Genomic DNA, 23,112 nt, shown 5'->3' on the forward strand with positions numbered 1-23,112 from the left:
CTTCCTGGGTATGAAAATCAGTGGGGTTTAAGCGCAGCACATACAGGGTTACCTACACATCGTGCCCAGTGGGCCCAGGTCAGCCCTAGATGCGTGTGAGGCGCATTTTCCAAAACCCCCCCATGATGTAGACTCTGTTGCATGCGTTCCCACAGAGAGGGCTCTGAGTGCCACCTCTGGCACCCGTGCCATAGGTTCGCCACCACTGGTATAGGGAAAGGCTTAACCTGAAATCCCTGTGACCTTGGTGCGGAATGTTTCTTACATTTATAACCGTGTGACCTGGGCAGTCCTCTCAGACCCAGCTCGCTTTCTTGAGCGAGATAATTGGCATGTGCTAAATTCTCTGCCACGGATTCATTTGATCCGTAGCCTAGAAGGCGCTCTCGGATCTCCTCGACTGCTGAAATCTGTGTGATTGGGAGCCGTCTTCAACATCATTGCTCCCTATCTGTTAAAACGTACAAATCTGTTCTGGGAATGTATTCTACGTGCTGCCTTCCAGAACAATATGCCACATATATGTGCTGTGTGTGCTGCTTGATGCTTAAATCTGGCACTGCACTTCGCTGCCTGGCATGATCTTCTCTTCTGTCATTTTGTGCTTGTTGTTATCGTCTGGACAGTGATGGGTCGATCGGCACTGGCTTAATGGAATCATAGAATAAAAAGCTTGGAGGGGGCCTCGATGCCATCCAGTCCCTCCCCCGCAGCATGATAAAAAGCATCCCTAACAGACAGCTGACCAGTCTCTGCCTAAATATCTCCAAGAAGGGAAAGCCCACATCTCTGGGCGACCGATTCCACCACTGAACTCCCTTTATTGTTAAAAGGTTTTTCCTAATATCGCTCCCCACCCGTCATTGAAATGCATCGTTATGAAGTCTGTCCTCCACTACTTCAACCCGAATAATATCTCCTTTATCCCTCCTTGTAAAGTACCTTCCAAGTGCCCAGAAGGCTAAACCGGCCTTCTTCTCCAGAGCTGAGAGGCGTTCCTCGCTTCCTCGCGACAGCCTTTCTCAGTAAGGCTTACAGGCCAATCTGAGGTTGGGGGGAGGCACAGATCCTCTTGAGGAGGTGCCACGGGGCTGCATCAACACATTTGCCCCCTTCCATCAGTGCAAGGGGCACCCGCGCCAGCGGAGAGAGCAAAGGCATCAGAGGCTGGCTGCTCCTCTGCTCTGCAGCAGTGAAACTCAGACGTCTGGGCTACTGCGGAGCTGCACTGGTGTCCCAATTGGACTTCGGTATGTGTGGGGGAGGTGGCCAGGGACACTCCTAAGGGTGGAGCCAATATTAGTCAGCTTGCACCCTAGGGTTTGCGGCTAGTGGCGCTGCAGCCCAGGCCCTAGACCAGTGGTGGCGAACCTTTGGCACTCCAGATGTTATGGACTACAATTCCTACCAACCCCTGCCAGCATGGCCAATTGGCAGGGGCTGATGGGAATTGTAGTCCCATGCTAACTTATCTGGAGATGCCAGAAGGTTCCCGCCACCACGCCCTAGGCTCAGTGGGATGGTGAACCTTTTTAAGATGGAGTGCCCAAATTGCAAAACCCACTTATTTATCGCAAAGTGCCAACCCGGCAATTTAACCTGAATGCTGAGGTTTTCGTTTAGAAAAAAAAGCGGTTGACTCCCTCTTCCTCCAGCTCTTCCACCCGCTTTCGAGGCAGGGGGGGGCCAGCTCAGTTCTTGCCTCCAGCAAGTCCTAGGTGCAGCTCTGTGCCTCTCTAGCATCTCTGGCCTCCTCTGGCGCCCCACCTCGGGCAGCAGCCACCTCGAGCCCAGGCACCAGGCCGCCAGCTGTGTCCTCCTGCTCACCGTGTGCTGCACGCCGCGTGCTCAGTGGCCCAGGCCAGCCTAGATGTGTGTGTGTGTGTGTGGGGGGTGTGATTTTCCACCCCCCACATGACGAACTCTGTGCACACGTGCCCACAGAAAGGGCTCCGAGTGCCACCTCTGGCACCTGTGCCATAGGTTCACCATCACTGCCCTAGACTTACATCACCCTATCCTGTTAAATTTTCTGACACCCGCCCACCCCCGACTTGTTCAGGGTTTGTGGGCGGGATGATAACATAAATAGTAACCAGACTTCTACAAACTCTTCCATGTAAAATTATTAGTCTGGTAGAGGAAAGCTGGGAGCTTTAGCTGGCACAACTAATAATATAGTTTCACCTCGAATGAAAATCTGAGGTTACCACCGATAGTAGCAGATGTCAGGATCCGTTCTAACTCCAGCCCCCTTGCAACAGGTTGACCATTTCAGCCACAGCCACTGGGTAACACTGACTTTCTCACCCAAGTGAAACTTTCTATTCAGTTGGGTTTTGTAGGTATATTCTGGCCTTATCTTTCAGAGGTAGCCTTGGAACTGTTGATACTTAAGTATGAATAGACTATTAAACACTTTAGGTTTATGCTGATATTAACACTGACATGGCGGTTCAATCTTTTTTACTATGTAAACCATTTTGTTTATCTTCTGCCAGTCTTTTTTTTTAAAAAATGGCTTTTTAATGCACTGCTGAAATCATCTTTGGGACACTGTTTGTATTTTACATTTGTATTTTTTTTTCCCCTCAGAGCCATAAAACAGGGGGGAAAATGCTGGTTTTGTGAAGGACGTCCCCGTCTTATTTCTGTCTCAAAGTTCCTGAGGCCCAGGCCTTGTGTAAAATACAGCATGACCAAAGCAAATGTGCAGTCTTGGCTGAATCAGAAACTTATCGAAGAGCCAGAAATGCTCCCCGGACGCATCTGGCATTCCAAGGGAACTGACGAGCCAGCCTGTTGTTCCATAGTAAACCACACTGAGTACCACAGGATGTGAGTGTTAAGTACTCAGTGGCGTAGCAGCAGTGGCGTAGCAGCAGTGGGAGCAGCAGTGGCGTAGGAGGTTAAGAGCTCGTGTATCTAATCTGGAGGAACCGGGCTTGATTCCCAGCTCTGCCGCCTGAGCTGTGGAGGCTGATCTGGGGAATTCAGATTAGCCTGTCCACTCCCACACACGCCAGCTGGGTGACCTTGGGCTAGTCACAGCTTGGCAGCCTCTCTCCAGCCCCACCCACCTCGCAGGGTGTTTGTTGTGAGGGGGGAAGAGCAAGGAGATTGTAAGCCCCTTTGAGTCTCCTACAGGAGAGAAAGGGGGGATATCAATCCAAACTCTTCTCTACTCTTGTTCTACTGCGGGCTGTTGAGCTTAGCAACCCAACCATCTAATTGAGAGAGAAATTTCTAGTAATTGTGGCAAAGATCCCGAGGTGTGAGGCAGGGGGAAATGGTGTCCGGGGCAAAACCTGCTCCAGGCGCCCCCATGCCCCACTTAACCTGGCTTTGCCGGGAGCTCTTCAGTCCTCTCCCGGCTGATCCTTCAGAGCAGCCGGGTTTGGCGGGGCCAAGGTGCGCCTGGCGGCGGCCCAGCCAACCTGCTCTTTTGGCCAGTAGAGGCTCCACCAGCTGCAGTCTGGCAGGGCCGAGGGGAGGGGTGTGGGAGGCGATTCTCCACCCCCCACGTGATCAGCTGGCATGTGCCCAGGGACATGTGATCCCACGTGTCCCCCTGAGCGCTCCACCTCTGCAACAAGATCTCTACCTCTTCTGGGTCCTCCTTTTCCCAGTTCCTGCTTCCTGAGATCCTTTATCTGGAGAGGCTACAACCTGGGCTTCAGGGGGATAAGGAGATCTTGGCTCAGTGAGCCGTTATTTCTGTGGCAGCTGTAACCATCTGGATTGATGGCACAAGCCAAGAACAGGGTGCTGAGGCAACCTCCAGCGGGGTCTGTGCCTCTCCAGTACAGCCCAAGGACTGCGTAAGATGCATCATGTGAATGCAGAGCTTGTTGATATTAAGAGAGCTGGTGTGGGAGCCAGTGTGGTGAAGCGGTGGTTAAGGTGTCAGACTAGGATCTGGAAAACCCAGGCTCACACCTTCACAGAAGCTTTGCTGGGTGACCTTGGGCCAGTCACGTACTCTCAGCCTCAACCCCGACCAGTATTTGGATGGGAGACCTCCAAGGAATACCAGGGTTATGACACACAGGTGGGCAATGACAACCCGCCCACAAATGTCTCTTGCCTAGAAAACCCTGCAGGGTCGCCGTAAGTCAGCTGTGACTTGATAGCAAAAAATAAGACTTAAAAGTGCATCACACTTTGGTCCCTACCCCTGTCTAAAATAGGACATGGAGAAGGGAAGGCAAGAAGATGCATTTATTCCCATGAGACCAATGGTCCCAAAACTTTTGGGGGCTACTGCCCCCTTAGCTCCCAGGCCACATCCCTAGTGCCCCCCCCCGCCCCACACATACATATGAACACATACCTCAGTCTTGGTATTAGGGTTCCTGCAAATTCAAAACAGCTTCTAACACTGTAAAGACACATACATAGTTCACAAATAAAGTGTGGCCTAGTCAAAGTAAACCAATTTATCGATCAGTTGGGCAATATGAAAGGGGATGTTTGCGTCTCACCCGTTGGGTCTTCACAGTTTTAGTGACATAGATGTGCTTGGAGCAGGGATCTCAGCTTCTCAAGGTCAGGCTACAAGCCACTAAGTCGTCTTAGCCCTTCACTTGGGTTAATCGTATGCCCCGCGACTGCTCTCAGTGCGCTACATTTGACGCCCGGAGCTTCCCGACTACCGCTCTGCTCTGGCGCTGGTCATCAAAAGCGCCGCTTTGAAAAGCCAGAATGATGCGTGCTGAAGCCGCATTGCCGCAGCATCGGTGAGATGCATTGTCGCTGCCCCTGTAGTGGGGAGTGCCGGGGGACCCCACGCTACTTGCCTACAGTAGGTAAGTGGGAAGGTAAGTGGGAAAACGCCCTTAGATCCCCAGGTTCAGTAATTTCCAGCCTGTTTCTCTGCTTGGAAAGCAGCTGGGTGACTGCGCTGAAGCCCCGCTCTACTAAATGTGATGTGAGGAAGACAATAGAGTACATCTTGACTTTGTCCCGCAGTGCAGTGTAGTGTCAGGAAGGTTTTTTTTGAGAGAACCACGTAAACAGGGCCCAGAAATTGAGTAATAAAGATCCCTTTCGTGGCTCTTTGCCTTGCCCCCACCCGCATCCCCCAGCTACACAAGCTGCTGCTTTCCTTTTAACAAAACCTTGTCTTACAAAGCAGCAGCGACAGGGCTCTTTGCCTCGGCTCGCTCCACCCCATGAGGGCTACACAGCAAAGAGAGAGCTGTGGCCAAAAAAATCTTGCAGATGGGACTCTTCACCTTGGCTTCCCTCTACCCCACCTCAGACTACACAGTGGGGAGCAGACGGCTGCTTTTTCTTTAAAAGTCACCAGTCACCAGGATGGAAGGACTTTCCCCCGCCAGCTGGCCCAGGAATCCTTGTGCTATTCCCCTTCTGCCCCAAAATTCTTCACTGCCCCCCCACCTTGATGCTTCCATCACCCCCACCCAGTGGTGGGATCCAAAAATTTTAGTAACAGGTTTCCATGGTGGTGGGATTCAAACTGTGGCGTAGCGCCAGTGGGGCTGGGCGGGGCACGACGGGCATGGTCGGCATTCCGGCGGCATTCCCTGCGAGGCTGTGGCAGGGATGCAGCCGCTGCTACCGTCCCCTGGGCGTGGAAACGCACGCACGAGGGCTGCCACGCCAGTGCACCTCCTGCTAGACTGCTTCAAGTTCTGCGTTATTGCTGAGTGAGGGCGAACCTAAGGCAAACCACGTGGCAAAATCTACCACCAGTAACCCCCTCTCGGCACACACAAATAATTAGTAACCTACTCTCGGGAACCTGTGAGAACCTGCTGGATCCCACCTCTGCCCCCACCTGGATGGTACCACCCACTTTGGGAATCTCTATATTAGATGCTTAGACTTTGTTTCTGCAAGCAGGGGACCCAAACGTCATCCAAATGGTCACCCGAGGGGCCAAAATAAAGAGGAATCAGCCACAGACGAAGAAGGCAACTTTCATTGGTTATGAAAGGCCAGACAACCCACACGGATCCAGCTTCTTAAATATTTAAGAAATTTATTAGACGCACATGTAAAAGTGCCCTTACAGCAAAAGTGTAAATGTTTCTATTTTAAAATAAATATACAATTTAAATGAACGACTCTTTGCTCAGAAACAAAAAGTTTTAATAATGATTTGAACTTAAGGTCAAGGTGAAATGTGCATAATGAGAATCACAGAGGAAGAGCGCCACGCCAAGATTCAGGCCTGGCTTTTCTTGCTCAGCCAGCCTTCCTTTCGGGGGCAGACTTGTGCCAGGGATGCCATTCAAGGGTCCTGAGTGCCCTCCAGCACCCTCGCCAGTTTCTGATGTGTCTCCTAGAAACAGGAGAACCGCTGCAAAATCTCATTGATTCGACACAGTTCCTGATATAGAAACAAAGTACGGTTGCCAAAACATTACGTATTTTACACGCCAATCAGTCTTCCTCCTGATCCAGCTGATCTCTTTAAGACAAGACAATGAAACAATTCCGAAGGGACTGTCCACAAGAAGGAACAAGAGGTCAATACAATCCTTTCACTTCGATTATCATGCTTTTGGCGTGAGCAGAAGTATTGCGTTGTACAACACAGACCAACAATAGCCATCCAGGGTACCAAAGCCTCCAAGGCATTAAATTCCCAGCTGTAGAACAGAGTTGTTACTCAGACAGCATTCTTTTCCTCAGTCTTTTTTCTTCAGACATTATATGTTGGGGGAGGGGGGGGGGGTGCATGTCTCAGTCCAGGATCAATTCTCTTCCCCACTTGGGAAGTGTTCGGAACTCTTGCCTCGATTCCCAGAGCTACTCAGTTCTTGTGCTCTGTTTGTGGGTCATTTTCAGGCACTTTGGGGCTAGAAAGGCTGTGTGTTCTGAGACACCGGCATATGCTACACACGGGCACACAAAAGGTCAGCAGACGCTTCCTTCAGACACTCAGAATCTCAAACTCTTCTTCCAGTTCAAAGAGCTTATCCGTGGACTCAATGAGCTCTGTGGAAAATGAAAAACCAAACAGTTCTCAAGGGAGAGCTTCGCTGTGGCGTTTTTATGGCACAGATTTATCTGAGCAAGTTCATCTACATTACAATCTAATCTTAAGTACCGTGTTTCCCCGAATATAAGACAGTGTCTTATATTAATTTTTGCTCCCAAAGATGTGCTATGTCTTATTTTCAGGAGATGTCTTATTTTTCTGTGTTCTGTTCGTCAGGCATGCTTCAAACAAAAACTTTCCTATGTCTTACTTTCGGGGGATGCCTTATATTTCACACTTCAGCAAAACCTCTACTATGTCTTATTTTTAGGGGATGTCTTATATTCAGGGAAACAGGGTATTTCCTGGTGTAGCAAAAAGAAAGGGAGGGGGCTTTGATCCTGCAATAAACTGCCCCCTTTCCATCAGTAGGGCTGGATTTCCTCTCGCTTCCTCCTGTAGCCCAAACAGGATTAGAGGCAAATGGGAGAGCTGGAGAAAATTCCCCCTCTATTAGCAGAAACCATGAGATCCAAGCTTGTCTATTTATTAGGCACAAGACTCTTAAAAACCGATACCTTGAAAATTTTGCTGGACTCAAAGATTGTGGGTCTACTACAGACCAACATGGCTACCCCCTGAAACCAACTTATTAGGACTAGTTTTGTTTCAAGAAGGTCAGCGCTAACTTAAAGGGAAAGCAGAGAGCACAAGACGTTTTCTGGCACTCAGCTTAGGGCCCCTTGTCAAACAACAGCTGCAGGAAGAGAAGGAAGGGTCGTCTAGCCGAGGCAAAGAGGCAGCAAACACAGAAGCCACAGTCCGCCGTTCCAGTGACCACCTCTGAGTGGTTCAGGTGGGTAGCTGTCTTAATGGTTCAGGAAGTGGCAGGAAGCGAATGTTTTGAGTCCGAGGTGCGCACCTTTAAGACCGACAACGTTATTCCTGGTATCAGCTTTTTGAGTGTGTGTGCCCAAGCCAAGAATGAAACTGCGGGTCTTAAAGGTGCCACTGGAGTCAAAACTTTTTTCTCCAAGGTTATGGAAGAAGTCTGTGTAGTGCAGAAGTCCCCATTAACAAAGATGGGGAACTCCCTCTAGAGCAGACCTGGGCATTACTATCGACCCAGGGCCACATCCAAACCCGGCCAGGATGACCCTGAACTAGCCCTCAGCCTGCCTTGGGGAGGCTTGAAGGCGTGATCTTTGAAAGCCCCGCAGAAGCCGTTTGCAGCTTGGCTGCCGCTGCTGAGACTTTCAAAGTGCCTAAAGCCTTACTGCTGGCCCAGCCCTCCGCCAATATTTTCTGTTTCTTATCGCGGCCCCATGGAAAAAATAATTGCCCACCCCTGCTCTAGAGCTCCTCTCCTGGCATGACACATTCTCTGTAGTCGAGAAGGAAAGAGTTAAAAAGCGAATAAATGACAAGGAGCCTCAAGAGGGTGAGTCTCTCGTTCCAATCTCATACCTGCTCCAGTTGTTGTCACTTCTGGTTTTGTAGGAGGTACAAAAGGAGGCCAGTGTGGGGGGTGCTTCTGAACCAGCTCAAACATACGCAGACTCTGTTGCTTATGGATCTCCTGGGGAGGACGACAGTTCTTAAAATATGCATCAAGATGAGACCCGCACAAACTAGTTGAGAGGAGAACCGAGGACGCTTGTGAACTGCAAAGGCACAACAGCCTGGTTAAAGAGCCACCATGTCCCATTACAGTGTGCGTCATTCTCCAGCTAGATGGGAGGTGAGCTCTTCGGTCAAAGATCCTCCTCCTCTTCCTCCTCTCTAGCAGCACTTGTGAAGCTAGTGTGCTTCTACCAACAGAGGGAAGATTGGACGCTCTCGCTTCCAGGTAGCTCTAGAATGAACTTCTGGAATCCCAACTTTACAAACACGTGGCCATTTGAGGACCCAAAATACTCTCAAACCCCAAACCATGCCTGGGGATTTGATGAGAAGCCCAAATGGCGTTCCACTGAAACAACCTAAGCCTTAATTACCTGTGGCACAATTTGATCATTTAACAGCATGCACCATCACAAGGGCACCAGCGAAGGCACACAAAAATTAGAAACGTGGTAATACCTCTGAACCTGCTTTTTCATTTTGCAGCTCTTTGCCTCCCTCAGCCCTTTCTGCTTTTTGTTTAACTCCCTTGCAATTAAAATATTTTTCTGAGCCATTTCACACAGTGCTGTGACATCACAGCAGTGTAGCCAATGTGACATCTGAGTAGTTAAAGCACCTGCCAGGGAGCAGCAAAAAATATCGTTCATATTTTCCCCAGGTTGGTTGGTTGTTTGGAGCAGGATCTTGCTTTTTCTTCCTACCATTAAATGATTATCCATAGAAAGTATATAAGAAGCAGTAAACCAGAGATGTTTTTCTGTTTCTGGTGCGGGTTTTTTTGGAAGGGTATCTTATTTACAGTATAGAAGAAGAAGAAGAGTTTGGATTTATATCCCCCCTTTCTCTCCTGTAGGAGACTCAAAGAGCTGACAATCTCCTTGCCCTTCCCCCCTCACAACAAACACCCTGTGAGGTGGGTGGGGTTGAGAGAGCTCCGAGAAGCTGTGACTAGCCCAAGGTCACCCAGTTGGCTTGTGTGGGAGTGTACAGGCTAATCGGAATTCCTCAGATAAGCCTCCACAACTCAAGTGGCAGAGTTGGGAATCAAACCCGGTTCCTCCAGATCAGAGTGCACCTGCTCTTAGCCACTGCTCTTAGCCACTACGCCACTGCTGCTCCTTTGGGAGGGTTTCTCAATGCTTACCTTTTGCACAAGGCTACACCAGTTATCAAAGTCTTTTTCTTCCTTACAAAAAAAGCCCTGTGAAATTACAAGAACATTAGGTTAGAAATAACTTGCAGGTTAAGAAAACGACTAAATCAGAACCACTGGTGTGGGAAACTCTGAAAGCCACTGATCTGCACGTGAGCTGAGACAACTATCTGGTGAAAAGATGATGTCATTCAGATCAACTAATGCCCCCCTCTCCATTCCACCTTGCGCACATCTCATTCCAACACCTACCAAGGCGACAGAGGGATCCAGATTCAGGATCTTCATCCGATCATGTACGGCGGACTTTGTTGTCAGTGAAAGCTCGTAGTCATCGAGGCAAGGCCACGTTTTCTTCGGAGTCTACAAAAAGCTGGGTGGTGTGAGGATCCAAATACATCAACTCGTTTCCTGTGTAGGGACAGAGTTATTTGCATTGCTGACAGAAAGTCCCAAGAGATGTCAGAAGGGCTGCCATAAAGGAAGCCAAGGACTCCAGATGTGTTAGCACGATGCGCCTCTGCTGTTTGGCTGAAACTGAGCACAACCAGGCAAAGTTTCTTTATGTTGTTGCCTTAGGACAGGGGTCGGCAATCTCACGTGGCTCTCCAGATGTTCATGGATCATAAAATTCCCATCTCAGCCCTGCCAGCATGGTTAATTGTGGCCATGCTGGCAGGGCTGAATGGTATGAATTGTGGTCCATCAGAACAACGATCTGGAGATGCAGGCTGCAGACCCCTTGTACTCAGCGCCATTGCTTAATGCAACAGTTTTGCCAGATGAACTCTTTCTCTCCCTCCTTGTTGCAGAGGCATGCATAGCAAAAACTGGGGCTGCCACCCAGGGGGGGAGAATCCAGTTCCCAGGCAAAAGGTCTAGAACAGGGGTAGGGAACTGCTTGGCTCTCCAGATGTTCAGGAACTACAATTCCCATCAGCCTCTGTCAGAATGGCCAATTGGCCATGCTGGTAGGGGCTGATGGGAATTGTAGTTCCTGAACATCTGGAGAGCCGCAGGTTCCCTACCCCTGGTCTAGAATGTGCCAAAGTTAGATCTCATCAGTGTGATGAACCATGAACATCTGGAGAGCCGCAGGTTGCAGACCCCCATTCTAGATATCCTTGCAAGAGTCCCATTGTGAGTGCCCCTCATTACACCCTTGGGAGAAGCTTAAATGGTTGTCTTGATTTTGAAATGATCAAAAGGACGACACTTGAGAGCAAGCTTCTTTGGATGTTCTGCCCCTTCACCTTAGTCCGTGGAAAGATTGTGTAACAAGCTGTCTGAGGTTTCACGAGCTTTTAAAATCTGCTGCTTTCACCAGAGGCAAATCACAGAGCTGAATGCAAGATTCTCTATTTAATCTCTCTTTCAAGAAGAGGAAGAAGAGGAGTTTGGATTTATATCCCCCCTTTCTCTCCTGCAGGAGACTCAAAGGGGCTTTCAATCTCCTTGCCCTTCCCCCCTCACAACAAACACCCTGGGAGGTGGGTGGGGCTGAGAGAGCTCCCAGAAGCTGTGACTAGCCCAAGGTCACCCAGCAGGCGTGTGTGGGAGCGTACAGGCTAATCTGAATTCCCCAGATAAGCCTCCACAGCTCAGGTGGCAGAGCTGGGAGTCAAACCCGGTTCCTCCAGATTAGATACACGAGCTCTTAACCTCCTACGCCACTGCCGCTCTATCAAGGGCTTCATCACCTTCCAGCTAATAGAAGCCCCACATTCACACAAACCTCCAACCTCCCAGCTTGGTTATTTCTGCCTAATATGGTGAGGAAAGATGCTGAAGGTGCAGCTGGAGGCCTCTTGCAGATTACCCTCTCTGGATAGTTTGGGGGTGGGAGAAATGAGCATCCAAACAGGCCTGCTGACCACCCTTGCACAGATGAAAGCTCAGATTAAAATGTTTCAGTTGATTCACCTGCCGCAGCCCAGCTACACCTGATCCAGCTACACCTTCAGCAAGAACTGTTCACAAGCATGCAACCCCCCTCCCCCATTTTAGTTATTTTCTAACGGGGGGGGGGGATTTAATTCCGTTTTGTAGTACAAAGCACTGTTGTGAACTTTTCCGTTGGCTGTCGTTCCCCCTTGCCCTTCACAATCACATGACACAATTTCAACTTGAACCAATCATTCTTTGAAGGGTTCTTCCCATCCCCTCTAACAAAGATCATTTTATTCAAAGTATTTGTACCCTACCTTTCCTCTTGCCTCACAGGGGGTTTTAGGAATAAAAATTACAGATTAAAAACGGACAAAATAAAACTCTCAAATATTTTGTCCTGCCGAAATAAGAAGCCATTCCTCACTGAAAGCCCGAACCAGCGCCTCTCAAAACTCTCCAACGAAGGGGCTTCCTCTCACCTCTTGCGTGTATATCAGTGATGGCGAACCTTTTCGAGACCGAGTGCCCAAATTGTAACCCAAAACCCACATTTATTGCAAAGTGCCAACACGGCAATTTAACCTGAATACTGAGGTTTTAGTTTAGAAAAAACAGTTTGCTCTGAGGCTCGCGTTACTCGAGAGTAAGCTTAGTGAAGCAACCATGCAACACTTCGAATGGGTGAATCATGACCCTAGGAGGGTTTACTCAGAAGCAAGCCCCATTGCCAGCAACCAAGCTTGCTCCCAGGTAAAATATTGTGCCAAGGTCAGCTTAGATGTGTGTGTGTGTGTGTGTGTGGGAGGGGGTGATTTTCCATCTCCCCACATGACAAACTCTGTGCACGCATGCCCACAGAAAGGGCTCTGAGTGCCACCTCTGGCACCCGTGCCATAGGTTCGCCACCACTGGTGTATATAAGAACATAAGAACAAGCCCGCTGGATCAGACCAGAGTCCATCTAGTCCAGCTCTCTGCTACTCGCAGTGGCCCACCAGGTGCCTTTGGGAGCTCACCTGCAGGAGGTGAAAGCAAGGGCCTTCTGCGGCTGTTGCTCCCGAGCACCTGGACTGTTAAGGCATTTGCAATATATATAAAGTGCCATCAAGTCACACCCAACTTACTGCTACCCCAGAGGGTTTTCAAGACAAGCCAGGAAGCAGAGGCGGATGGCCATTGCCTTCCTCTGCAAAGCCTCCCGTGCTAGCACCAACCCTGCTTTAATTGGAGATCTGATTAGATCAGTTGATACTAGAAGATTCCACATCCCCCCTTGCTCATTTCACAGAGTGGGGAGCTGCAGTGGGAAAGGCCAGGAAGCCTGAAGGGGCAGTTGGGGCACAGGAACATGTGAAAGGAGACAGTCCCTGAAGTACATGGGGGCCACAGGACGCAAAGGGTTCTACAAGTCACAACCACGACCTTGAACTGAGCTGGCAACCTGTTTCAAAGATACGTTTCCCTCAGCTAGACCATAGGTGTCAAACTCGCACCCCTCCAGATGTTATGGACTACAGTTCCCATCATCCCCTGCCAGCATCATGCTGGCAGGGGATGATGGGAGCTGTAGTCCATAACATCTGGAGGGGCACGAGTTTGAAACCTGTGAGCTAGACCCTGACAGCAGGGGCATACCAGCATAAAACAGCGCCCGGGGGGGGGGGGGGGGCAAGGCCTTGTTTACTGCATCAACCCCAGCTCCCTGGCCTCCAATGGGGAGCATAAAAACAAGGCCTTGCCTGTGGCAGGCTCCTGGCCCAGCACCAGCTGCTGCCGTCCCCACCCCCAACTACCTTCACATTGATGTCTGGGTCGTCGGCCAGCACGGAGGTGGCCACGCACATCCCTGCACCCGGAGTCATGGCCCGGGAGGCTGGCCCGGGAGCAGCAGTGGCGTAGTGGTTAAAGACCAGGTGCATTCTAATCTGGAGGAACCAGGTTTGATTCCCCGCTCGAGCTGTGGAGGCTTGTCTGGGGAATTCAGATTAGCCTGTACACTCCCACACACGCCAGCTGGGTGATCTTGGGCTAGTCACAGCTTTTTGGAGCTCTCTCAGCCCCACCTACCTCACAGGGAAGGGCAAGGAGATTGTAAGCCCCTTTGAGTCTCCTGCAGGAGAGAAAGGGGTGATATAAATCCAAACTCTTCTTCTTCCTCCTGGGCCCTCGGCAGGCGCATCCTCAGACATGGATGGGTCTGGGCCAAGCTGGCAGGAGGCAGAGAATGCTTGGCGGGGCTGGCTGGCACGCCCTCTGAAAGGGACTGGCCTTTTCTTCCCTCCACCCAGCAGGAGGCGGTTGTCATGCGGCTCCCCACATCAGAGGGACTGCAGGAAGAAGTCAACCACCCACTTCAGCCTCTCCCTCTTGTGGGCACCCAGTAGGCCCGCCGAAGGTTTCGATCTGTGGGGCCCCACGTGACCCCATGTCCCTCTGGCAGGTATGACACTGCCTGACAGTAATCTCTGTTGCACTTTCTGGACCAGCTGAAGTTTCCAGGTTGCATTCAAGGGCAGCCCAACACAAAATATGTCACAGGATTCCAACTGCAAGATTGCAATTATTATTTTTTTCCTTCTTACCTAAAAATCCTATAAAGTAGTAGGCATTGTTTGGTTTTCCTCCTAAAGCTCCCAAGGACTGCGGCATCTTAAAACACTCCTACAGAGCCAAAGGAGAGAGAATGTTGAGAGATGAGTTGCCACAAGCATCTTTTAACAAACCTTCCAGCTGACCCGCTCAAAAGCACATGCTGTAAGGGAGCTGCACCTTAAAAGCATCCACATAAACCGGATTGATGTGGTTTATCCCCAAACGAAGAGGTACGATCAGCAACAGGGGCTTCCAGCTGCAGCAGAAATCTCCTGGACTCTTGCTTCGGCCGAGCACATTCTTGGGCAACAGCGAACTGCAGTGGGCGCCAGGACAGCTCTGCGAAGGGAACCAGCACATCTTCTCTGGGAGTAGAGAGAGAACACCTTCTTGCTGAACATGCGTTTGTTTCCTTTTTGTCACCCACTACACCGCTACACACACACAAATTTGGCACAAACTGGCTTCCTTTGTCACTTCATTGGAGAGGAAACAGCTCCCCCACCCCCACCCCACACACAGATACAGTGTTCCACCTTCAGTGAGGGAAACAGAGAAGCTCCTTGTTCATGAAGGATGATCAGCTGGGGGCAAAGACCTTAACTCCAGCAAGGTGCCAGCAGGAAGGAACAAAACCAAAGACATTTTGACTGCCCAACTTGGATAAATCCAGACGGCCACCAGACACGAAAGCACAAGTGGAGGGTTTTAAGGCTAGGGAACGAGCCGCAATGACTCTTTCTAACTTGCAAGAGTGACCAAACCTCCGTGCTAATAAGATAATAGACTCAGAGGCATCACATGCATCACAATCTCCGATTGAACAAGGCACAAGAGATTGCAAGACCTCCAGCCTGCTAAGATTACGTCCCTTTCAAGGAAGTTCGCAGTTAGATTGCTGGCACCGGTCCTCGCGAAGGAACTTTAAAGCTTTATAACATCTGTGGAAGGGAATCTGCTCGATGCAGTAACAGAATTCAGTGCGGTGGCCTGGCATCCAGTGATCAATGCCCTGGCTTTAGGAAGGGGACACAGATCAATCGGGCAGTATGTTGGTTACTGAGTTTGCCTGAAGGCACTATCCTAATTCCTGCTACCCTGTTCCTCAGACACACCTTGTGATTTCACATGGCTGTGCAACAATGCAGAATGGAACGTATCTGAGAAATAAAACTGGCCATACTTCTCCAGATGCAGTATTTTCCTACACAGACACTGGAGCTCAGTCCCCGTTCAGCCTGGGCCCATCAGAAACCTCATTCAAGTTGCCGAGGAGGTGTTTTCAACTTACTAATGTCTTCAATCACCACCGTGTTGTCCATAGACACGTAAACAGCCAAGGAATTCCATTCATCAAACAGCGCAAGTTTCCTGAATGACAACATTAAAAGCCATTCATCAAGAGACGTTCCCGTTTAAAGTTAAAGTCTCACCTTCATTACACCTAGAGAGATACAGAGGTGCTTTGGGGAAAAGAGAAGATTTGAAAACATCTTAAATCATAATGAAAAGAATGTTTATGCGGGTTGTAGAGAGCCAGCCTGGTGGTTAAGGTGTCCAACTAGGACAGTGATGGCGAACCTTTTTGAGATGAGTGCCCAAATTGCAACCCAAACCCCACTTATTTATTGCAAAGTGCCAACCCAGCAATTTAACCTGAATGCTGAGGTTTTAGTTTAGAAAAAAATGGTTGGCTCCCTCTTCCTCCACCCCACCCATTGACAGGAACAGGTTTGCTTTACCTACTTGAATCACCTGGATCAATTCATTCAGCTGTCTTCTGACTCATGACTTTGTCAGGCACAAGACATCCTGTTTCTGGCCTCTGGGCCCAGGAGGAGGCCCAGAGTGAAGCCACCGGTACGTAGGCCAGCAATGGGACTGGCAAGACCCAAGTTCAAATCCCTACTCAGCCGGCGACCCTCAGCCAGTCAGGGTCTTAATGCAGGCATCAGGCCAAACTACCCTTATTCAAAATGCAAAAGGTATGAACTGCTATGTACGGGCAAACCGTGGCTGACAGCTGTTCGTCCAATTTCCACCTACTTGGGTTCAGGCACAGTCGACTCTAGAGGTGGGACAGCAGCCTCCTCAGGTTCGCTAATTCAAACGTGGCACCAAACCATCGTTCGCGCAGATCACATTTGCAAGCTCGTCTCAGGTCATGATTTCTTATTCTGGTTTGCTAGCCCAGTCAGAATCCACAGTTTACTCACTCAGGTGACTTGCCAAGCCAAGATTAAGCTTCCTTAAACTGCAGTTGGGGCGCTTTTCAGTTTGACCTACCTCGGAGGTTATATGAATGAAACAGGAGACCCCCTACGTATGTCTGAAACCAACGTGATTAACAACCTCTTGCAGGACGAGCCTTTACGGCTGAGGGGCGTGCAACTAAAACAGAGAACAAGGAATGGCCAATGGTTCTATCCAACAGAATTTTGCAAGGTTCTTTTTTCCTATGGGACGGTATACCAAATTGAATAAATAATTATAATAATGTGGGTGCTGTGTGGTTTCCGGGCTGTATGGCCGTGTTCTGGCAGCATTCTCTCCTGACGTTTCGCCTGCATCTGTGGCTGGCATCTTCAAAGGATCTGATGTTGGGAAAGCAAGTGGAGTATATATACCTGTTGGAGTGTCCAGGGTGGGTGAAGAAACATTGTCTGTGAGTAACAAAGAAGACAACCCACCCTGGACACTCCAACAGGTATATATACTCCACTTGCTTTCCCAACATCAGATCCTCTGAAGATGCCAGCCACAGATGCAGGCGAAACGTCAGGAGAGACTGCTGCCAGAACACGGCCATACAGCCCAGAAACCACACAGCACCCAAGTGATTCCGGCCGTCAAAGCCTTCGACAATACAATAATAATAATAATTTAAAAAGCAGAAATCCTACACACCACACTGCCTATGTGATTACTTACTTCAACACCTGGGCCACAGTGTTTGGTCCAAACCATTCTCCAATGGACTTCCCTTCGCCAACACCCATCTGTGCTGTGTGGATCACAAACAGACACACGGAAGAATAGAAGTGTCAGGAAACTGCACGCAGGAAAGGGCACATTCTTTGCATTACTGTACTGTACACATTCCCGGCTCACTGGAGTGATCTGCTTCCCGGATTTGGCAGCTTGTTCAACCTTGAGGGTCATGCTGGAAGATTATGACGAGTCAGAGGACTTCAGCCAGATTGCACAGTCTGCTAGACAATATTTACAACTCACAAAGAAGGGGTAATAGTTCTGAGATCCCAAAACTGCTACTATATAAACCAGCAATCTTTAAGGCAGTGGACAACGATATTGCCAAAAACCACTGAATGAGCAATAGATGAAAGAGAGAGGGAGGGGTTCAGGTATTTCCCAAATTCAACCACCGCTCCATCTCCCATGATACAGTGTCTGTCCCACCCAAGTCAGGTTCAGCTGGACAAAGAATAGGTTAGGAGCTCTAGATGCACTGGAACCTTCTATTTCCCACCTACTTAAGCCTATTTTATTATTTGTACTGTCAAATCTTCTCCATATTTTGTGGTCATTGGTTCTCCTTTCAGCTGTTAGTTTGTGTTTTCTGGATAACTATAGCAAGCTGCTTTGGGAGCCAATCTTTCATGAGAAAGTGGATAGCAGTTAAGTGATGAATAAAATAACTGTCCTATTGCTATGAAATTTATTGGTTCTACCCCATCTTTCTTTTCAAGACAAGGATATCTCAGCAGAAAACTCAGCAATGTTTCTACTACAGCAGTGTTTCTACAGCAGTGTTGCATATAAATAAAAGTCTAACTTGCTCCTTGCAGTCACAGCATTTTATTTAATGTGGTAGCTTGTATTTACTAGGAATCCCAAATGTATACCAAATAAACAGCTTGGAAAATAGAGTGGGTGGAAGCATTTAAAACCACTTTTACCCATTTGGTGGATGGAATAACAACAGTCTTTTCGGTCCAGGAAACAGTGCAAGATCCTGTGATATTCTTCGGGTTGCTTTCCATGTTTCTCCCACAGCCAATCTGTGAAAATCATTCAGGATTTGAGACACTGCAGTCTCTTCCCTCACCAAGCGCAAGAGTCACAGCAGGTTATCACATGGATCCAGTCTGTGGGTGGTGGCGCCATATCTTTAAAACGCACTACAGGTCCCTCTTGCAACCATAATTTAGGCTCTCGGTGAAACCCGTATCATTTTCTCAGGGATTTTCCAGAGCAGCTGTTTTTAAGACATATGAGCTCTGAATTTTAAGACTGCTTCAGCCCTATTCTTTGCTAAGCTTCAAAAGTTACACTTCAAACACTGCCTGTGACTATAAATATTCTAAATCAGCCATTCTCAACCAGGGTACCGTGGTACCCTGGGGTGCCGTGAGCATGTCCCAGGGGTACCGCGGCAACACTACCGCCCCCCCCCCTCATTTTTGTGGTGTCTCCCACCGGCGCCAGCAAGGACATGGAGCTGGCCCATGGGGCAGGGCCTGCCACAAGGTCAGCAGCCGCTAACCCCCCCAGTGCTTCCCTTCACCCTGGGAGGGGAAGGTGGGGGGTTTGGCAAGCAGGGGCAATAGGAGGGGTAGGTGGAGGGTGGCAGCAGGGGTACCGTGAGATATGAAGAGTGAGGTCAAGGGTACCCTGACCTCGAAAAGGTTGGGAAACACTGTTCTAAATGAATGAATAAAACCAAGACACTGGGAAATCCAGTGAGAGCAGTCCAAAGAATTTAGGTCCCTCAGATAAACAGGACTTCAGTACAAACTGACTGACTTCTGTTCTACATGCCAGGCTGAAGTCTGTGACAAACAGACTACGGTGGGAGTCAGAAGTGCTACAGCCGCAGCACTCCTCAGCCCCAGAATCTGAAGAGGATCTTCTACATCACTTTAGCATCCACCGTACCCGCCTGAGTTCCAGGGCAGGGTTGAGCACGCGCGCGCACACGGAATTCACTTCCAGAAAAAGGGATACTCACCCCGCCCCAAGTGCCGGCAGATCAGAGCTTGGGCAAGCATCATCTGTCCACATCGCAGCATGCAGCCCCAGCCGGCATCAGAGGACGGGCCCGTGCCACCTGGGTGAAAAATCCCCACGGTTATGTGATGAACTGGGCTCCTTCCCCCACCCCAGAAATAAGACTGCCAGTATCCCCTGTGTAGTCATCCCCGCAGGGTCGTTGCTAAGGAAGAGGCGAGACGCGGAGGTTTCATCTGGTGGAGAGCGCCAGCAGCGGGAGCGCGGGTGTCCGTGTTCCTAGCGACTCTCTCGCGTGCTGGTTCCTGGCACCTTTTATTATGATTCTAGCGGGGGCATGTAGAGAGGAGCGTGAGGGGGGGGAATTCCGGGAGAGCGGGAGACTGAGAGATCATCATGTGATGCATGATCTCACCTGGCTGCTGCTACGTGCTTGGAGAGGAGCATCAGCGTCTGGGCCTAATCCTCACCTGGGGGCAAGACCATTGTCCCTTTGTCCGGGACACCCGGTGGTTGTGAGCCAGGTAGTTCATGACCTGTGACTCATCGGGGGATGAGGGGCGGGGGAGCGGTGCGACCAGAAGGCCGTAGGAGCGCCGGTGTGCCAGCGCTCTACTTACGGTGCTGCTGGGTCAGCAGTGCATCCCTACACCCTGGACTCCACTTTTGAGCAAGGCTCATAGAAAAATGCTTAATACCAACCTAAACTCTGGCTGGAACAGTAATTTGGGCCTCATTTTGGTACCAGTATACTGGCAACATTATGCAAGAGGCATGAAATTTCACACTGGATTTGTTTTTGCTAAGACCACAGTAACATGGATGTGAGAAGCATCCTACAAGGACCACAGGCCTACTATTAATCTCATAAGAGCTGTGAGACCTCTTGAGACTTTAAAAGTCAGATGCCCCCAGAGGGAAGGTCAGGCTTGACACGCTGCCAAGTTACAAAAAGACAACAGGGGAGGGAAGTGATCATCAATCGTTCCACCTGTTGGGACTGCTGGAAGACACCCATTGGCTATAATTTTGAAGATTCCAGAGGTCTTTTGGAAACAGGCATGTGCCTAGAAGAAATTAAGACTGTTTGGTATTAACAGAGCAAATCCAAACCTCTGACCGAACGAGTACAGATTTGATCCTTTTCCATTCCCATGAAGCAATAAAAATAAGATCTATTTTTCAGAGCTAATTGTTCACTCTTGTTACTACGGGGTAACGGTTTAAATAATAAAAGCTCAAAGAAGCTCAAGTCGAAAAGAAATAAAGTTCTGAAAAATTTTATTTAGCCAACTTAGGGCAAAGACAGGGTCAGGGGAGCCATGAAAAATGGCAGTGGGTTCTCACTTTTATAGTATTAATGACGAGTTACAAAGAAAATGGCAGCAAAGAATATACCCAAAGTACCTACATCATCAATCAATCATACAAAAGGTGAAGATTTCCCACAGTATTTTGGGGTTTACCAAAGTCCCCATTGGAAGATGTCAGCATTTCACCTTTTGACGTATAGTGAACCAAGAACCTTTGTTTCCTCTTATCACTAATGTTTCTTGTTGCCCTGTTCCTTAAACAAGGAGTTTGAACATTCCCATAGGTCTTTCTATTGTTTTAGGAAGAGGGTAACTTTTAAAGCATCTTCTGGGTACAACAGGGTCTCAGAAACAGTTTAGTATGCACATTTTGTATAACTGTGAACAAAGAGGCATCTTTAGAGTTATTTAGCTGAATTAGCATTATTAGTAAAAGAATAGGTTTAAGGCCTGCATGATTTCTTTGGTCAGCCGCTTTTATGGTTGCCAGCTCTCCATTATAAGGAAAAAATAATGGAGGGAAAGAAAAGTTTATCTTTCCTTTATGAATCCAAAATCCTTTTTCCTTTCTCTTATATTTTCTCTATTGCTCTCACTTTCTATCACTTGCTGTTTCTTTCTTTCTTTCACTCTTTTTCCTTCTGCGCTTACACTCTTTCCATGGTTCACATATCTGAGAATGTAACATGGTGGGTGAAGGAGAAGATAACATAACATGGTGGGTGAAGGAGAAGATAACAGAGAGAAGAGATGGATTATATCCCAGGAAGCATACCTACCAATTGGTGAAAACTTTCTTCTGTAGGTAAACCAAAGGCGACCACTTATATCAGACAGCAATTTAGATTTATCTAGAGATTAATAACAAACAAAACACATTTACGATGGGAAGGGGGGGGTGTCCAGCTGCCAAATTATCTCATCATGCTAACCTAGCTTCTGCAGCAACATTTGCTCTGATACCTCTCATCCAGCAACCCTCGTCACGATAGCATCCTGTCTAACCAATTTCCTGTTGTCTACTTACACTCACATGCTTGTCAATGCACACAGTAGGCTGGTTCCCCAGGACATCTGCAGTCTACAGAAGCCAATGCGCTAGTTCCAAACACAAAATTTTGAATGCATAACTTTGAAGGATATAAACATACTAAACCTACCATTTCTAAGGTGGTGCTGCCTTCCCAAGATCCACGCTGGCTCATCAGTTTCTGGAAGCTCTTCTAGATACTCTGTAAAAATAATGATCCCTGCTTAGTTCTTGTGCCAAATCTAATTCTAGCAGTTGTCCTGGTGTTTTCTTAACAGTGTTTTCTTAACAGCATCTTACAGCCCCATTCAAAGGGGGGGATCTGCCCGGGGGAGTAGTGCAGTGCCAGTAAAAATGCCCTCCCTGGGGCACTTGCCCCAGCAAAGGGGCAATTCTGCTGGAGTGCAACTGCTTCGGTCCTCCCCAGCGCTGGAACACAGTGCCAGCATCCGTACCGCCGCTGGCATAGTGGGGCGGACTGGGCAGGAGCTGATGTTAGTTGCTTCCTCCCAGCCATTAGCCCCATTACACTGGCAGCCAGGGCTTTAGACTTACGACATCCATATGACTATTATGCCCAATGGGGACTTCTCAGCAGCAGGGAGTTTTTCCCGCTTTTCGAGCCTGCGGTATTTCGAGCCTGCGGTATTAATTTTAGATTTAATATGTGTCTTAATTTCTGTCTCTTGCTAATAGTAATTATAACAAACATGGCCAGTATGATGCAGACAGAATTTGCTTGTTGTTGGGTGGTTCGGGCCCAGTGGAGTGTGAATTGGTGAAGATGTGAACATGGACTGATGTGTCTTGCGGGTTGGCATTGGATGTGTTTGTTTTGTAGCTGCGGTGTTCTTTTAATATGCCAATAAAGGCTTTCTGTTTCACTCTCACAAATATTGAAGCTAGATCCCACGTGACAGGGTCCAGGCATTGACACTCGCGATTCATGACCTAAAAAGTTTAATTTGTGATTTTTTTTCATAGAGAAAAAGGCAAAAGGTTAAAATAAACTGTCTCAAAGTCTACTCTTCTTTGCTAATCACAAAGTTTATATCTGCAAAAGGATAATTATAGACTCCAGTGTCTTGTTACTTTTCATATTTGCCCTTTGATTTTTGGCTATGGGAGACAGCCCTGATATGCAAATGGTTATCAGTAGAGAAGATGCTTGCGTCGCTGTGACTCAAGACCTTAATAATGATAGTAAAAAGTATTCGCCTATGCCAGGGGTAGGGAACCTTTTACGCTCAAAGAGCCATTTGGACCCATTTTCCACGGAAAAGAAAACACATAGAGCCGCAAATACTTTTTGACATTTAAAATGAAGATAACACTGTGTATTTTGGTTATTTACCTTTACTATTTGTATATAAAACAATTATAGTGTGTTGCTTATGAAATCCACGAAGTGCTACAGAGAAAAATATTTTTTATTTATGTAAAGAACACATTTTTAACATTTTGAACTTTTAAAAGAAAATAACTAAAAATTAACAAAAAAACACGCGACCCCCTCCCCTCCCAAACGGCGGACGGACACCCCCCCACACACGGATCCCAGCCAAGAAGGCTGCCTTGCGCCTGC

At 48.5% G+C, this 23,112-nt stretch overlaps 1 protein-coding gene across 1 annotated transcript in view; it reads right to left on the reverse strand.

Moving 5' to 3' along the window:
- Positions 1-6,695: 6,695 nt before the first annotated feature.
- Positions 6,696-23,112, reverse strand: part of ATG4A (autophagy related 4A cysteine peptidase) — a 25,429-nt gene continuing 9,012 nt past the window's right edge. The window contains exons 2-14 of the mRNA XM_048513652.1: positions 21,658-21,729; positions 21,277-21,348; positions 19,186-19,284; positions 18,134-18,235; positions 17,145-17,217; positions 15,505-15,584; positions 14,391-14,578; positions 14,204-14,282; positions 10,081-10,142; positions 9,984-10,037; positions 9,723-9,779; positions 8,420-8,531; positions 6,696-6,969 (exon numbers count right to left, since the gene is read on the reverse strand). Of these exons, the coding sequence (XP_048369609.1) occupies positions 6,905-6,969; positions 8,420-8,531; positions 9,723-9,779; positions 9,984-10,037; positions 10,081-10,142; positions 14,204-14,282; positions 14,391-14,578; positions 15,505-15,584; positions 17,145-17,217; positions 18,134-18,235; positions 19,186-19,284; positions 21,277-21,348; positions 21,658-21,729 (1,115 nt within the window). The 3' untranslated portion in view covers positions 6,696-6,904. The remainder of the gene's footprint in view (positions 6,970-8,419; positions 8,532-9,722; positions 9,780-9,983; positions 10,038-10,080; positions 10,143-14,203; positions 14,283-14,390; positions 14,579-15,504; positions 15,585-17,144; positions 17,218-18,133; positions 18,236-19,185; positions 19,285-21,276; positions 21,349-21,657; positions 21,730-23,112) is intronic.

The sequence above is a fragment of the Sphaerodactylus townsendi genome, linkage group LG13, assembly GCF_021028975.2.
Source record: "Sphaerodactylus townsendi isolate TG3544 linkage group LG13, MPM_Stown_v2.3, whole genome shotgun sequence".
Taxonomy (NCBI): Eukaryota; Metazoa; Chordata; class Lepidosauria; order Squamata; family Sphaerodactylidae; genus Sphaerodactylus; species Sphaerodactylus townsendi.